General features: G+C 35.0%; 1 protein-coding gene across 2 annotated transcripts in view; it reads right to left on the reverse strand.

Moving 5' to 3' along the window:
* The window catches only part of REL (REL proto-oncogene, NF-kB subunit), a 28225-nt gene that overhangs the window by 6634 nt on the left and 2556 nt on the right, over nucleotides 1–19035 (reverse strand). For both annotated transcript variants that reach the window (XM_047746617.1, XM_047746616.1), the window contains exons 2-4: nucleotides 11367–11509; nucleotides 10728–10876; nucleotides 5684–5775 (exon numbers count right to left, since the gene is read on the reverse strand). In XM_047746617.1, the coding sequence (XP_047602573.1) occupies nucleotides 5684–5775; nucleotides 10728–10876; nucleotides 11367–11509 (384 nt within the window). The remainder of the gene's footprint in view (nucleotides 1–5683; nucleotides 5776–10727; nucleotides 10877–11366; nucleotides 11510–19035) is intronic.

Raw genomic sequence — 19035 nt, forward strand, 5'->3', positions numbered from 1 at the left:
GGCTTCAACCCACTGAGCCACCCAAGTGCCCCGAGAAACAGATTTTAAAGAGATGAAATTATTTCTCCAAAGTTCCACAGATAGGAAGTGGCAGAGAAAGAATTCATACTAAGAAGTCAGTGAATCCTGAACCCGTGCTCTTGAAAACTGAACTCTAATTAAAATTTTTTACACATGTTTACACATGTTTTGTATAAAGGTGACATATACAGAAATATCTACTAAATTTCAGAATAGTATCTTAGGGATTAAATATTAAGACGATAATAGATGATATAAGGTAGCTAGCTAGTTTCCATAAAAAAATTTTATGTCCAAATTAGGTTTGCTTTAAAAAACAAACAAAAAATGCTATAGCAGGAAAAATTTGCAGTTCTGAAAAAAATATAAAAACCTGTATGACAGATACAATGTGATGACAGTTTGTTAAATTGATATCTGAAAAGAAATCTAGTTCTAAAAGAAAACATTAACCACATTTTCAAATAATATAAGCCTTAGGAATAAATCATAACAGAGTCATATTTTTTAAAAGCATAAAATACACAATTATGTGAAAACTTTCATTTTTCAGAAAGTATTAAAATTTGAAATACTAAATTTGAAACACTGTTAAAACCCAAATTCTTTAGTCTTACAGGCGGTAACAAAATGACAATACAATTTTGATTTTGACTTTTTATTTAAACTATGCTCACAGGCTCAGCAGCTATCACAACATTTAAAATATTCCCATTAGTATTCTTAAACCAAGCATTTTAAGGCATCTACAAGAACTTATCTGTTCAAATAGAAGGTCAAAATATACACCTGCTATGTAGGTGTTCGTATCATATCATAATATGACATAACAGGTGTGGCTGAAAGGGGCTCATTACAAATAACGAAAGATACTCCTTTCAGGTTTTTTGCTGTTATCACTTAGCAAGAGTTTTAGGAGTTCTTTGCCAGGAATGGGGGTGAAGAGCAAACATATATTTATTATAAATCCCAATATCACAAAAACCCAGAGAGGTAAGTTCGTAAGAGACCTCTTTTTTTCTAGATAGAGCCTGCCAATTTTGTAGGATGTCATTAACAAAATGGGAAGTTGAGATAAACTCTCAATAGCCTATAGAGGAAAAATAAAGGTGTTCAGGTTCTACTGAAGAGGGAAGATCTGGTAAATGCCCAATACTCTGGTTGGGCCCTGAAGGAGCTATACCGTAGGAGTTAAGAATGAACTGAAAGATACCAGATCAGCAATTGGTCATGAAAAGTTTGTGACATCTGTTGCATCATTTAATGCATCAGTTGTCTTCTGAGATGCATTTCATGCTCATTGTGGACAGGATCTATGATGAAACTGAGTTATATTTCACTTTGGTACCTAAATAGTATATTTATATTAAATGTCTTCATGACTAAGTGCCTTGAGATAAAAGTCTTCGTCTTCTACTTCTATGCAGTAGGTTACACATCTTAACTACTTATGTGCATTCATTCCTTCAACAGGTTTTTATATCATTCAGTCATTATAGTCCTAGCTTGTTCTAGGTGCTTTTGGTAAGTTAGTTTATAAAACAGACAGAAATTCCTGCCTTTGAGGAGCTTATATTTCTGTGAAGAAAGACCAACAATTAACAAATTTACTAGATAAGTGTATTATATAATTTATTAGATAATGAAAAGTGCTAAGGGGGAGTATCAGCAATGTAAGGAGCTTGGGAATCGGTAGTTGGGGGCAACAGGTTATAAATATAAACAGATGGTTAGAGTAGGCCTCATTCTCTATTCTTATGTAGTTTCCGTAATAGAAATAGATTGTTATATGTTATTGTTTTCCTAGAATGTTGAAATAAAACCTAAAATGTACATCTCTAATACTAAGCAAAACAAAATCTAATCCCTCTAAAAAAGCTCAAAACACTAAAAACTGATTTAAATAACCTGAACTCAGAGGTAGAATTATCCTTTCTTTGATTGTTTATTTTTGGGATCTGCAAGTTCAAATTCTACCACTTACATAGAAATTTGTCAGAGCTAAACTGATACTTTTTCATGGCTGTATCACTTCATGTAGGAGATTTCTGCTGTACTATAAGAAAACATCTGACTTGGTTGTTGTGATGTATATTTATGATATATAGAAACAAAGGAGTTTCTCAGTTCTTCTGGGTTTTAAAAAGACAAAACAAAGCCAATGGAATTGGAAATGCTTAGCAGAATAGGATCTACAAATTCTGATCCATAGACTGATGCTATCACATGTGACAGTCTGTTTTCTAGAGATCAAATATCATGTGAAAATACAAAGACTATTAAAAATGATTCTTACTTTGGGGCACCTGGGTGGCTCAGTGGGTTAAGCCTCTGCCTTCTGCTCAGGTCATGATCCCAGGGTCCTGGGATCAAGCCCCACATCGGGCTCTCTACTCAGCAGGGAGCCTGCTTCCCCCTCTCTCTCTGCCTACTTGTGATCTCTGTCTGTCAAATACATAAATAAAATCTAAAAAAAAAATAAAATAAAATCTGTTTCTCATCTACAAAATGGGGATGATTGTAATTTTTATACACATTTACATTCTCTCATACAGATTTATATTCTCTTTTCTGTTTATATAACCTGTAATTTGTAAAAATTTGGTTGTTTATTACTATAAGTTAGGTGTTCTGAATGATGGTAAGTAGAGCTCTGAAGTGATTCCTACTGGCTTTAGAAGGATATTTTTGTATGCAGTATATAAAGTGTTCGGAAGATGATAAAAAACAGAGGCAGGACCACAGGTTTAGAGGCTAACAATAGTCCAGGCTTCAGGCTACAAATGATGTAAACTTACATTCCTCTGGAAAATGGAAATGGACTGAGAGATGGTCAGGGTAGGGTGAACAATAGAGATTTGCGGGAATAGTGAGGGGTTTATGAAGAGGACCAGTGGAAGAGAGGCAGGAAAGATATGTTGGAGTTACATGTCTAAGACTTTCAATTTAGGGCCATTTAGTTTTTAAACTTTTAAAGGAGCCATTCCAAATTCTTAATCAGAATAATATGCTAAAAGCACTGTTCTAAGATTACTCTAACAGGGTGGGGTGGGGTGGATTCCACAACACAAATTGTGAGATAGTCCTTCAACTAGAGAGACCAAAAGGGTTATGGGGAAGAAATGGATGTTACAAAAAACAACACAACAACCAAAACCACAAATACTGTGAAGGCCCAACTGGCAGGACTGCTCCCTTCCCTAAATCTAAATTCACCTAGGCAGCTCAGTAGAGAGATCGTAAGCCTGGTAGCTAGGTTACCTGTGTTCAAATCCCAGCTCCACCACTTACCAGTTCTATGATTGAGAAAATTACTTAATTTTTCTGTGCCTTCACTTCCTTATTTTCAAAATGGAGATAACAATAGACCCTACCTCATAGGTTGCTGTAACAATTAAATAAAATAAGGGACGCCTGGCTGGCTCAGATGGAAGAGCATGCGACTCTTGTTCTCAGGGTTGTGAGTTTGAGCCCCATACTGGGGGTAGAGATTACTTAAAGAAAGAAATAAACTTAAAAAATTTTTTAAGTAAAATAAAATATGCAAAGCACCTATTTTGTACTAAGAACTATTCTAAGTGCTATATGATTATTATTAACATCATGCCTGGTTCTGGATTGGTAAAAAACAAAAAACCTAAAAATCTTCTAGAGGGCCCATCTGCTTCTTGACTCCTACATCTTCCTTTCTGAATGCCTTTTCCACTGGAGTCAGGAGACCGAGACTTGAAATCTAGCTCTGCCACCTGTACTTGCTACATAACTTAGGAAAATTACATAACCAAAGCTTTGGGATTCTCTTCTATAAAGCAGTGCTGCTATAATGACTAAATATATAGCATACATAAAGCACTTAACATTTACTCCTTGACATAGAAAAAATACTTAATAGCTATTATTTATGATCTTCTCGTTTTATACTACATGATCCCTTATTTATACTACATCTGGACTTAGATGGACTCTTTATAAGTTTGGGGTTTTACTTTAGCAATGAAAATGGGCATATTCCTAACACAGAAATTTTCCACTTTTGAATATTTATCCTAGGGGTGCCTGGCTGACTCAGTCTGAAGAGCAAGCCATCCTAGATCTCGGGGTCATGAGTTTGATCCCCATGTAGAGAGGACTTAAATAAAAAACAAAAAACAAAAAACCCCAAAACAAACAAACAAAAAAACCCCAACATTTATCCTAAGGAAATAATCACACAAAAACTCCATGTATATATGTTCAGTGGAGTTTTTTTAAATAAAATGAAAATAACCTAAACATTCATTAACAGATGGCTAGATAAATAAACTGGTCTATCCAAACAGTAGAGCACTCTGTTAAAAAGTAAAATAGATTTATAAGTACTAACATGGCAAAATATTTAAGATCTATTCCTACGTGAAAAGAAAAAAGCAGCAGCAGTGTAGCATGGTTCTATTTATATAAAAAAAACATGCATATAGTTGTGTATACAGCTGGATATTTACTGTTTCGTAGATTTTGCTGGATAACAACTGTAAGCACTCTGTATTGTTTGAACAAATGAATGACTACACCAAGCTAAATGCTGGCATCCTACACTACAGTAGTCTCCACTGTAAAAACTATGAGATGCTAAGTTCCTAAACTAAGGAGACAGATATACATGTATAAAGGAAATTCTAGAAAAATACACACCAAAATTAACAGTCATCTGCTCTGATGAGGAAAACTGAAGGGGAAGAAGGCCCACCACCTGTTTTTCTAAATAAAGATTTTTTGGAACACAAACAAGCTGATTTGTTTAGAGCTCTTTGTTTAGAGCATTATACTAAGCAGTATAAAAAATAAAGACCTAGGGAGAAGAGATGCAGACATTATGGATCATAAAAACACAGTACTTGGTTATGAACATATTCCTTAAATTATCTTCATAACCCTTAAGTTATTTTTATATATCCAGGAAAAACACAAACCAACAATATGAGGATATCTTAAATCTATTTAAGAGATCTGTTCTTTGAAAATGTTATAGTTGTTCAGTTCCTGCATTATGCCTATTGAAGTAGCTGCAGAAGACTCTACAGTGGACACTACCCTAGTGTGGGTGCCAGCATTTAGCCTGGTGTAATTATTCATCTCCTCAAACAACACAGAGTGCTTACAATTGCCAGGCGCTACACCAGATCACACTATCCTCGACAAAACCCACTAACCAGTAAATACCTAGCCTTATACACAAATATACTATGAAAGTATTGTGTATAGCTTCTACTATTTCTATATGTCTTTTTCCACGCTGGGATTAATTTAAATTTCACTGTTGAGTATGACCTTGATTTAAATAACCACATGCAGAGAAGGTAATGTATACTGTCTGCTGGAGTGGCAAATGGAAGGCCACATTCAAAAAGAAATGAGAACATTTGTGAGGTTTTCTTATAGAATACAATGTCCCTCTCCATGGATACCAGAAAGCCTTGTTTGTCAGAGAATTTTTTTCCCCAACATTATGAAAGGTTTTAAATTTTCTTCATTCTTCAGATACAGGTATCTGTCAGCAAGCAGAAGAGAGATCACAAAACTTAAGACAGCTTCTAAAGCACAGGTTCAAGATACAAACAGAATTAATTTGCACAAATAGGTCAATATGCAAATAACAGAAATAATTCTCTCAGACATTACTTACCATTGAAAGGATTGATTCCTGCCCTTATTCTTGAAGTAATAGCTTCTTTTACTTCTTTTTTCTTCACACAACGAATACCCAAATTTTGAAAACTAGAAGGAAAACAGAGCTTTCAAACTGTATTATAGTTAAACACAAGGACATATAAATGAAGTTTTACCAAAAAATACTGCAAAAATCAAGGTACATTCTATGCCTATGTCAAATACACCAAAACAGATGAACATTAACAGGAAAGTAAAATGACCTCCCAAACAAAAAGTTGTAAAGGAGGCCCACAGGTATGTTTTGCTGAGCCCATTAAAGTGTTGTCTGTATTTAAAAAAAAAAAAAAAAAAAAAAGCACACACTCTATTATCATTTAACAATCCAGTAATTGCATATGAACATCTGGATTTCTGGCTTCTCTTGAACATTCGAAAGGTCTGGCCACAGCAGCCTAGTACAGGAGCACCCCAATGGAGCCGATCACCTGCGGTCCGTTTATACAAGGCTGTCCAATTTACTACAGTGTCTGCGAGTCGTCTTACACCTGATCTATTCCACGGATATTTGATTTTTTTTTTTTTAAGATTTTATTTATTTATTTGACAGAGAGATCACAAGCAGGCAGAGAGGCAGGCAGAGAGAGAGGAGGAAGCAGGCTCCTTGCTGAGCAGAGCCCGATGCGGGGCTCGATCCCAGGACTCTGAGATCATGACCTGAGCCGAAGGCAGCGGCTTAACCCACTGAGCCACCCAGGCGCCCCGATATTTGATTTTTGAGCCCTGACTTCACTACTAGTAGCAGCGGAATGTGTTTTATGCTATATTACATGAAGTTATAATAATCATTCATAAGAAAGCACTGAAATGTTTTCTTTTAAATTAGAAAGATGTTTAATATGAACGAAAATATTTAGCAAAAGTTTCAAAATGTCATTTATGGAAAACTTCTCAAAAGCTACAAATATTACTAATTTGCATATCTGTAGCACAGATGATGGTGGGGGGAACTCCCCTACCACCACCAGTCATATTTGTTCCCACATGGAAAAACCATGACATCATTAAAGCTGGGTGGGTGTGAATAAGGAAGCAAAACTTGGTTATAATAACATTACTATTTGTTCAAACTTCACATGGCACTTAGGCAACAGGAGGCTGCCTGCCTCGTTTGCTCCTCTCCATGCTCACGGGGCTTTATGTTTATGCTCTGCACCTTCACCATACTTGTCATTTTGTTAGCACCTAAAGTATCTTTGGCATTTCTTTCCTTTGCCTCCAATAATTAAAAAATAAATCTTGAATTCATAATCCTTTCTTGAAACCCTGAAACCCATAATCCTCTTCCTCAAAAGTATTCCACTTCTTTGAAAGATTCACACCTTGGTTCTCACTTTTTCTTTGATGAAAGATTTTAAAGAATTATTTATTTTAATATATTTATACACTACTTAATTTTGTTTCATCTGAAAAATTGTATTTGACTGCTATTCATAGAATATTAGAAATGAGAGCTTTTTGAAATTCTGACACAAGGAAACCAAGGATCATGAAGATTATTTGAAACTATTATTCATTCATTCATGATTCAGCCATTCAACATATTTTGGGATTCCTTCTCTGTACCAAAAACTCTGGAAAATAATGGGCATTACAATCCCTCTCCTCATGGAGCTTAGTCTAGTGCAGAGGTTTGCAAACTGTGGCCCATGGACCATACTCGACCCACCACCTGTTTTTCAAAATAAAGATTTTTTGGAACACAAACAAGCTGATTTGTTTACACATTGTCTATGTGTGCTTTCATGCTACAACAGAAATGAGCAGATGCAACAGAGACCATATGGCCTGCAAAGCCTAAAATATTTATTACCTGGCTCTTAACAGAGAAAGTTTGCTGACCTCTAGCCTAGTGAAGCAGACAGATCAATATTAAATAATCACATGCAAAAAATGCTAAACTGAAACCATGACAAGTTTTATTAAAGGAGACATACACTATGTCATAGAAACCTATGACAGGAGAGAGTTGATCAGTTCAGGAAGGACAGAGAAGCTTACTGTACAAAGTGGTACTTAACATAAACAGAGATGAACTAGGGGAAGAGGAGAGTAAAGACTTCAGGCAGAAGGAAGAGAACAAGCAAAGGCCCCTACAGAAAAGTCTTGTGAGCACAGGAAACTAGAGGAAGGCCTCTGGGACTGGAGTATGGACTTCAAGGGGAGCACAGGATGAAGGTTACAAATACAAGCAGACCCTGTGAACCTTGTGGGCCAATAAGGGATACTGCCCTTATTCCAAGAGCCACATAAAGCCATGAAAATGTTTTAAATGGGAATATGACAATCAGATTTGTATTTGAAAAGATCACTTCAAATAAATTAATTTTGAAGAAAGTCACCTTGGCTAAAGTGGAGGACAGAGCTGGGGGGAAGAGGTAAAAAGAGAGTTGATGCAAAAAGACGAGTCAGGGGGTTATCGTGGCAGCCTACATTTGGACTACGGGTAGTGTGGTGACGATGGAGATCACTGAGAGCAGTGTACAGATTTAAGAACTATTTAGGAAGTACCTGTTAATGAATTCAGTGTGTGTGCCTGTGTGAGGGGTGCAAGAATGATACTCATGTCTGGGGGCTTTTACAGCAACCACTGAGATAAGGCACATTGGAAGACCAACTGAGAAGAAAGAAGTACTATCATGGAAAAGTCAGGGTTTGGGGCATATTCTAGTTGAGGTGTTTTTGATATATTTAAGAGAATATGTCAAAAAGACAATGAGACTAAATACCATTCTCCACTGAAAGGAACCAGGGCTCCTTAGAAAAAACTGATTGCAGAGCTGAGGCAAGAAAAGTACAAGTAAGTCCTGAACACTTTGCTGTGTCAGAAAGTAAAGAAGTGCCCAAAGAAAGACAGAAGCATATCAAAAGGACATAGGAAGCAGGCGGAAAGGGCCTGCATTGGTCAAATCTGGGTCAATCTGAACATCAAAATAATAATGCCACTAATGGACTAGATAGAGTACACTGAATTAAAAATCCATGGGTCTACAGTGGTATTTTTTTTTTAAAGATTTTATTTATTATTTATTTGACAGAGAGAGAGATCACAAGCAGACAGAGAGGCAGGCAGAGAGAGAGGGAAGCAGGCTCCCTGTCGAGCAGAGAGCCCGATGCGGGACTCGATCCCAGGACCCTGAGATCATGACCTGAGCCGAAGGCAGTGGCTCAACCCACTGAGCCACCCAGGCGCCCCCACAGTGGTATTTTTTTTTTTTAATGGGGAAGGGAAAAAAGGGAAAGTTTTTCTTTCTAATAGAATGCCAATTAATATTGCCAATGGAAAACACTAATACCCCATGTCTCCTGAAGGGATATTTTGAAAACAACATAGCACCCCCTCTGTAGATTTCTCATCCAAAATGTTTCATGTTAACATGAAAATATTATTCATGTTACTCATATTAACATGAATATAAACAAGCAACCATTCAGACTAATCCACATTCAACAATCTTCAAAACAAGTAGCCTAGACTCTTCAAAAAAAAAAAATGGTAATGTCAGGAAAGACCAAAAAAGGCTGAGAAACTATTCTAAATCAAAGGAAACTTTAATAATCATGACAACTAAATAAACACGACAAGTAAATACAGTGTGTGATCCTTAACAGGATCCTGAACTGGGCAGAGAAGCAGGAGAGCCATAAAGGGCATTATTGGACAGAACTAAGAATTTAACTGTCTGTAATTAAGATTGAGAAGGAACAGCCAGAGAAGTAGGAAATAAAACAGGAGAGTCTGTTCTCAGAGAAATCAAGAAATGAGAATGTTCCAAGAAGGGAGTGGTCCACAATGTAAAATAGTGTTGGGAGGTCAAACGATATAAATAGGAAATATTTCTTGCCATATGTGTATTACTAGATATTTTTTGTTCTGTGTTGTTATTTTAAGAGGAATATTTTTCAAGTATATTTTCTAGATAGTTACTGTTAATACATAAGGAGGTTACTAACATTTTCCTCGTTGTAATTAGGTTCATTTTTCCAAAGGTAATGCATGTTCATTATAAAAGATGAATCACAGAATAAACACAAGTTAAAAGAAAAACATAAAACCCCAGTCTTACCCACCAAGAAACAACTACTATTAATACCTTAGTGTATATGCTACCAAGTATATGTACACATATGCTTTTTAAGATTTTTTTTATCACATATTCTGTTTTAAAACCTATTTATCTAACATAGTGTGAATATCTTTTTATACAAAGAGATATTTGCAATGTTATTTTTAAGGCTACATAGGAGTACACTGCATGGATGTACCAGATTGTCTAAGGGATCCCTCCTTGTTTATTATTTTGATTACTTCTAACTTTTTGCCATTACAAAATAAGCTGCAATGAACATCACTACAGCTAAATGTCTGAACATGCTTAATTTTTTCCTGAGGATAAATTCCTAGAAGTAGAATTGCTGGTTCAAGAGACATTCATATTTTTCAGGCTTTTCCTATGTAGTTTAGTTAAAGTGCCTACCAGAAGGATTTTACTAATTTATACTATCACCAACATGATGAATGGACCCATCTTCTGGTAGACTCACCAACACTAAGGTGTTACATCATTTTTCTTATCTTAGAACTACCGTCATGTTACTTTTATACCTGTCTTTTTCTAAGTAATAACTCCAGGTTTCCAGCTGGCTTTCCCATATCTGATAATTTTTAACTATTAATGAAAGGACAGTAAAAATATATGCAAGAAAATTTTTCAGAGATTGTTCACACTAAGAAAGAAAACCACAACATAAAATAAGTTTAGGTTTACCTTTAGTAGCAATAAATAAGTATTCTTGCTACCCTGATGGGCTGTGTCTACTAATAAAGAATAAAAGGGAGGTTCTAATATAAGAGTTAAGAAAATTTAAATGTCTACTACAATAAATAGAAGAATGAGAAATCACTTTATCCTGTTAAGATATAACAGATGTACATGTCCAGGAAACAGAGAATCCTCTGCTTATCCTATTCCTAAAGATGTCTGTGGCTGTGTACTTACAACAAGGGTCTGCGTTCTTGTCCAAATTCTGCTTCATAGTAGCCATCTCTGCAGTCTTTTCCTACTAAATCATGAGGATGAGGTTTATATGGGTCGTTCTTTGTTACTAATGTAATTCTCACTTTTCCTTTTCCGTAATAGTTCATAATCTGAAAAAAGGGGGAAATTAAATATATGATCCATAAATTGATCCCATTCAGAACTGACCTACTAAAAGAGAGTTCAATTTATATAATGTAGCTAGCACTAGATAAATAAAGTCCAACTGACTGGCAAATACAGTTTGGATGGAACTTTCCAGGGAATATCAGAAGGGAAGAATTTACCTCTCCATTCCTTGGCATATCATTTTCTGCACTGATTTCAACGGGTTATATCATCTGATTCTGTTTGTTTTCTATTTAAAACAAGTTATACCAAAATATTATCATGGAGCAAGAGAAAATAATTGGATGTTGGGTCACCGAATGCCATGCTCTTATATTCACAGTCATGTCATAAATATCCCTTGAAAGTATATATTTAAGCCACAGTGGAAATGAGAGCACACTATGAAGAAACTAGTCCTTTCATGTGATTGCTATAGATAAAATATGGAGCAATTAAAAGTTAGATACACACAAGAGAAGGGTCTATTACCTGGATAGATGGGTATGTCCGGTTGTTGTCTGTGCTGTGCTCCCCTGGAATGCTGCCTGCTGATCGCCCTTCACATTTGTATCTAAAACGCATGCCCCTCTGCCTGGGCTGTTCAATGATCTCTATACATGGGTTGTAACCACCTGAAAATTTTAAAAAGGAGGAGGGTAAGATTACAATAATAGTAATAATGGATTTGACCGTTTTGTTTTTTTTTTCAAAATAGCAGACTAAAAAATTTTCCCTCCCAATATTAAATAATAGGTTGAAATGTAATTACCCAAGATTGGATGGTAAAGGTGCCTCTTCTCCCATTCATACTGAGCTCCTATACAGTGTTAACACAAGATTACTAAAATCATATTCATTGGTTAGCACTTTATCATTTAATATCAAGACCTAATGCCAATGTGAAGTTCTGAGATCCCCACTTCAGAGATACTCACTTCACATGTAAGACCAAGTACAAGGATATCCCTCAAGATTCCCCCAGAAGGGTCAAGAAGATAGTCTTCGAAAGTACAATATCATACTCCAAAATAAGTTGAACTGCTTGATTTTACCTTAGATCCCTAACAGTGGACTGCTACTTGAAAATGAAAATGCATTTAAATCCTTGCAGAAAGATAGGTGCCTCGTTAGCACAGTAGGTAGCGCGTCAGTCTCATAAATCCTTGCAGAAAGAATATGCAAGTTTTTTTTTTTTAATCTCCCCTGGAATCTTAAAGGATTGATACACAGAACATCTAAATAAGTTCCAGAAGTGTTCATTTTAAACTCAACAGAATTTTCAATCAGTTCCATCTAAATCTCTTTACTGAAGACACAACAGAGGAAAGAAAATTACTCACTTTCTATAACAAATGCAATTCAAAATATGAACTTTAGAATGAACTGATCTATACAACATGGATGAATTCTATATGTTATACACCTGAAACTAATGTATGTGTCAACTATACTCCAATTTAAAAAAAGTTGAGGGGTGCCTGGGTGGCTCAGTGGGTTAAGCCGCTGCCTTCGGCTCAGGTCATGATGTCAGGGTCCTGGGATAGAGCCCCGCATCTGGCTCTCTGCTCAGCAGGGAGCCTGCTTCCTCCTCTCTCTCTGCCTGCTTGTGATCTCTCTCTGTCAAATAAATAAATAAAATCTTAAAAAAAAAAAAGTTGAGCTGACTGAAAGACGCGAGACCAAAAGAGCATATCCTGTAGGATTCCATTTATAGAAAACTCTAGAATATGTAAACTAATCTATAATCAAAAAAAGCAGATCACTGACTGCCTAAGAAAAAGGGTGTGGAATGGGTGGGGAAACTTGGGGAATTATGGATATGTTAATTATCTTGATTGTGATGATGATTTTAAGGTTCTATTCATATGTCAAAAGCTATCAAATTGCAAACTTTAGGCATGTGCAATATATCATACATTAATTATATGCCAGTAAAATTGTCTAAAACATATGCATCTTTACCCTTCTTATTATCCATATTATAGGAATGAAAAGTTCAATGAAGACACTCAAGTATGCTTACAAGTACGGTACTTGGCAATGTGTCTATTTCAGGGGTATAAAGATGTCTTCCATTTAAAAAAAAAACATTTTCCTTCCATCAGTTAAGTAATTTTTAAATTCCTACAATTAGATAATCCATTTCTCTGATTAAAGACTTACCCTCTGTTAGAATGCAAATAGATCTTTAGAAAGGGTAATACAATGGGTCTTACTGGTACAGTGTTAGGAAGGAGACTTTTGAGTCCTACTTTGCCATATCTTAATAGCAAGGATCCTGGAAATGTATCTTCTAAGTCTCCTAATCTATAAAATGGGAATAATAGTAATAGCACCTACCTTATAGGGCTTTTGTGAGGATTCAAGGTAGTGTATGTTCAGTTCTTAACAAGCATCATGCCTATGACAAATACTCAATAAATGTTGTCTACTATTGTTTCAGATCCTTTCTTGAAAACAATGATTTATAGTAATATCATGATGGTGTAACAACCAGTACTTTCAAGAATTTTATAGAACAATGAGGCAAAACCACCAATTATTAGACTACAGAAGAGTCCAACAAAACAAAATTTTGTTTATGCTAACAGGATTGTGCATAAAATGATAGAGCAAAAGAATCAGGCATGCCTATGTCAAAAACAAAGGAAAAAGAGTTAATGAAGCAAAAAGGTAGGGAGAGTAGAGAGGAAGGCCTACTAGTAAAAGGGAACAATGCGTCCAAAGCTGGGGCAGTACAAAAGAAGAGTTTAAAAATGATCAATGAAGCCACAGTGGAAGTGGATTATACTTCTACCTTTAGAACCAAAAGCCAAAGGACATCTGTAATCTGTACAAATGGGTTCAAAGTACAGAGGACATTAGGGATTTGGACATTAGGGATTAGTGACGACGAATCAATGAATGGCTTTCTGCAGGGGAATCATATGATCGGACTGACATTTTATTTTTTTAAAGATTTTATTTATTCATTTGACAGAGAGATAGTGAGAGAGAGAACACAAGCAGGGAGAGTGGCAGAGGGAGAAGCAGGCTCCCAGCTGAGCAGGGAGCCCATGTGGGACTTGATCCCAGGGCCCTGGGATCATGACCTGAGACGAAGGCAGTTGCCCAACCAACTTAGCAACCCAGGCGCCTCTGGACTGACATTTTAGAGTGAGGATTCTGATGGCAGTGGACAGGTTGAAAAGAAAGGAGACAGTATGATGATCAGTTTAGAGGCTGTGACAGTACTGTGGGCAACAGTGAGGGCAGGTCTGACATCTAGCAGTGATAACAGGAGTGAAGGATTATTTCAATAAAATTGACAGTTCCTAGCGACTGACGGAACATTAGGGTTAAGAACAAGTAAAGAATCATTGAGGCTCCACAGTTTCTACTTTGGGTTACTGAGTAAAGATACTATTAGAGCCAGGTAAAACTGACTTTAACCTAATCACATTCATAACACTTATTTTATTGAAAAATGTAAGGCATGCAGATGGGTATTTCAATGTCACATACTTATATATCCTTGTATATTATGAATAACTCAAATTCACATTTCACTTCAAATATTTTACATCCTCCTATGTCATTGCAGGAGAATTTGAAAGAAAGTACATTTTCCTCTCAATAGCTTGAAATACTCAACAGAATTTTTTTAAGTGATATCTTAAATAATGTATGTGGTTTAACTAAAGGTCAAATAAATCCCTGCCCACTACTTATTTAAAGGTTTCTTGGTGGGAAGTTGATACAGAATTACATCATTAATGGTAAGTAGCTAACTTTTGGGGGAAGAGTGAATAAAAGTGCTAGGCTCATAGTGATTTTTCAAATATTTCATTGGTTAGAAAATGTTTGTGAAAAAAGTCTCTAGATAAGAGAAAAGCAGTTGTTGAAAGAGAAAATAAAATGATTTTTATAGGTTTAAAGTTATAATAATGACAAATATTAGTGATCATATAAAATCAAGTACTTTAAAAAAACCTTGGAAATCTAGTCTTCCTATTGTACAAGCTCTTTATTTGTAAAAAGTCTCATGATCAACCAGATAATATTCTATTGTAATATTTCACATTTCCCCAGCTGGAAATAATCTCCCCCTCCTCTAAATTATCATAGTATTTTGTTTATGACAATTATTCCAAATAACTATAATTTAGGGAAGACTCAACTGTTTTATTTCTTCTTGAAAAAAAGCTACTTGTTCTATTTCTTTCCAAGCGACTTGAAGGCAGGAATTGTGACGTACTCATCAGAGCCTTGCACATAGATATTCAGTAAATATCTGGGAAGTGAATAACTGAAAATCTAAAAATCTTTTTGTTTGTGTAAGTTATACAAACAGTAAGTTATACAACAGCAATATGATTAATCATATTTTCCCTATTAGGTTCCACTACTATGGAAAAAAATAGTGCTTTGTAGGTATTAGAACTGCTACACTTTTTACTCTTCATACCTATTCATAGTCTAATTTATCTGTATTTTATTGTAAAATACTTCCCAGTTATTAATCGTTTATATCATGCATCAGTATAATGTACCAGTCACTTCCTCCCTCAGCACTGTTTTAAAGTGCCTTTCTTCCTAATGATAGAATGTTGAACTGTAGTCTTGTATGGAGTGGAAGAAGGTAAAATGTAAATCAGAGAACTGTAGGGAAAATAAGTACTCCTAACTAAGATTATCTCGAATCACTACAGTTCTGAAAAGTACTGAAATTTCTCCAAAGTGGTTCTAAGCAAGCTGATTACTGTACTTTTTTTAAACCAATACTGCAAAGTTGGGATTGACCCCTACCTTTTAAACAATACTGTAAAATGTTAATACTGACCCAAATAATATTTCAAATACAGCCAAAATGTTTGCAAGCTATACCTATGTTTTTATTTTCACTTAAGCAAAAAAGAATGCTATTTCAGTTTTTAAGGTTAAAAAATTGTATTGAAATACAAGTTAAAAATGGAGCCTCAATTGTCAGAAATAAACACATTAATTAAAACCTTATGGCTAGCACTGGGAACCAGCATTAATTGTTCAGGAAAAAATTAATTACAGTAATTATAATACTGTTTTAAAGTACTTTACATATATTCTCATTTGATCCTCTCAACTTTAATCTTCATAAAAACAGAACAGGAATTATTCTCCCATTTTATAGGTGATAAATTTAAATTATTGTTATAAAAAAAGAAATTATGAATGACATTAGCAAATATGATAGCTGGAATCCCAATGGATCAAATTAAAAAAAAAAACCAAAACAAGCATAAAAACAGCCGGGGGTAAAGTCACAATAACATTACAGCAAATAACCTAAAATAAATACAACTTAGTTTAAGAAGATAATGCATCTTGCCACAGGCAAGTGAGTATTTAGATCCAATGAAATTCCTGGAAGAGTTCATAGTGGGGTGTATACCAGAATCATTTTGGAAGCTTTTTCAAAAAACACACATGCCCTAATCCCACCTGTGATCTGCTGAATAGAAAACAGAAATCTATAAAGTCCCGACATATTTCTGAAAAAGCCTTCCAAGCAATTCTAACACACTCCTGATTAAGAACCATTGCCCTAAAACATAAAGAAGCTTAAAGAATCACATATCCAGAGAAGCAATCCAAAAATTCATGTACAAGTATGGGCTGGATGACAGACAAACCAGGCAGAGGAAATCTGATGACTTTTTTTTTTTTTTTAATTCTGACAGCTTTAACTCCTCTTTCTCTCCCACTCTAAAAGTTTAGCCAAATATAAGCAAGGGAAAAAGCATTATGACAGGAATCACCTTTAATCACACTGATCTATTTAAAAGGTAAATTGTTTACAAAATTAATATTGTGATTATCATCAGGAACATTTCTTACGGCAAGCAAATGATCACACACTAATGTGTCAACACCACAGCTGAGAATAACTGCAGACTGCATCTCCCTCGCAAAAGTACTGGATAATAGAGTACCTGAAAGCCGAAGGAGCAGATGGAGCTAACAATATACACTTTTCTAACAATATACACTTTTCTAAGTATCTCTTTCACTCACTCTGGAGAAAAAGAAAATGAGATCTATTCATCATTCCTCAAACCTGGGAACCCAACTGAATCATGGCGGTAAGCTTCCTTACCTTAAGACACACTTTTTCCATTTCTTCCTGATCTTATGATCAAAATTTAGAGCAACCATTTCTCACATACATAGAATGGCATTCAATTAACAAAAGGGCAATGAAAACTTAAGCCTATTCCCACATGCTAGAAAAAGACTAACACAGAAAGTACAAAAGAAGTCAAATGAAGAATAAGTTATAACAATCAATTATCAAGACATTTTGATTTACTTTCTTTTCAGAATGTTTACTATCATTGAAGTGGACAAAAGAGAAAAGGTACGCTGCCTCCAAACATCACTGTCAAATTCTTCTCCACTAGTTTAAAAATACAGAAAACCATTTCAAACTGTTTAAAAGTAAATGGACATTCTTATATATTCTTTTTTTTCATTCTCATATATTCTTGAAAGACTTTCTATCTAGCATCTGTTCTAGTCTATTACAATTTTTCAAGATTTCACAGAATTCTAGAATGTCAGGATACTCAAACAATAGTGAGTGCCAATTACTTCTAGTAGCTCCTGTTTCCTAGATGTCTAAGTCTCCAAATAGCTCCACTACATAAGAAAACTAACATTTATGGGCATGAATTGTCTCTGTTGTTCCTCAAAACAAGATGCTGTAGTAGTTATTCTCATTTTTATATCACAGAGTGGCAGAACTAGAATAAAACCAGGTTCATTATGGGCTAAAGTCCAGATTTATTCCAGTGTCTGAGGCTGCCTCTCAAATAAGTCTTAAGCATCCACGTAAGGGAATTTTCAGAGGAGTATTTGGCTGATGTATGCACCAGAAGGTAAATAAAAGACGCAAGAGTTGCACAATAGAGATTCCACTGCGGTGGGGAGAGAGAGAATCTTGAAAAAAAAAGTTAACTTCCAGAATGAAAAAGTAAAGAAATATTTAACATCTGTTCCAGATTACTCAGGTATTTAATCAACTTAAAGGAAAAGGCAGTACCAACTCATCTGTCTTAAGACTTCCAGATTCAAAAATAAAAATTACAAGATGCCTACCTAAAAATGAATTAAACAAAGAAATTTTTTTTAGTGTAAGTATGTCCCATGCAAGTATCCGGGTAACATGCCTACAAACCCAATCACATGCAAAGAATACAGATGAGAGAACGACAGAACAAAAGGAAATTCTGAGCCTCTTACATTGTATTTGGGAAAGATACTACACAGAACCCAGATATTCCTGATATCATTTCATCACAATTCCTCCCTAGCCATTTCACTCATTCATTCCCTTTACCCTGTCATGTATCACCTTAATTCTTTTATATAGCTGTTGTCTCTACATTTCATGTGGGGCATTTCAGATACAGCATTCGTGTTTATAGTGTGTAGGCTTCTACCTAAAAAAAGTATTTTGCTTTAGTTGTCAATTCCAGCTTCCAGCTCTGTCGTTAATGATTAAGTTGCATCATACCTACACTTGATCTTTTTTCCCCTTACTCAAGAGAAATACTTATAGTTCTCTTGAAATTTACACCAAAGTTGGAAGTAGTGTGGTTTACAAAAAGTTTCTTCATGTACTTCCTATTATATGACAGAACAGAACTATACTAAAGAAAACTGTGAATAAAAATCAATTATCAAATTTTAAAACATATTTTACCATACTTACTAGTAAACAGAGCTACCTACGTGTGCATAAGCATATTTTGCACTTTCTACAGGAACAATGAGAAGCTTTAAATTCAGACAAAAAAGCTAATTTTGGTTACATTAAATGAAACAAAATCATATATATAGAGTAATGACTGCCTATGCATGCCCTACATGGGACAGGGAACATTTTTCTTAACAACACCTGTTCTAATCAATTGTGTTAAAAGACAGTTAAAAAAAAAAAAGCAATAACGACAGCTTAATAGAACCCCATCTGTGAAATCCTAAATAATTTATTTGGTAATTTACCTGAACAAAATTTAGAATCATATAAAATCATTCATATTTATACACACACACACACACACACACACACATATATATGATTTTTATATATCTATAAATTAAATTCCCTGTTACTCATGGTACTTAAATCATTTTG

The sequence above is a fragment of the Lutra lutra genome, chromosome 9 (assembly GCF_902655055.1).
Source record: "Lutra lutra chromosome 9, mLutLut1.2, whole genome shotgun sequence".
Lineage (NCBI taxonomy): Eukaryota > Metazoa > Chordata > Mammalia > Carnivora > Mustelidae > Lutra > Lutra lutra.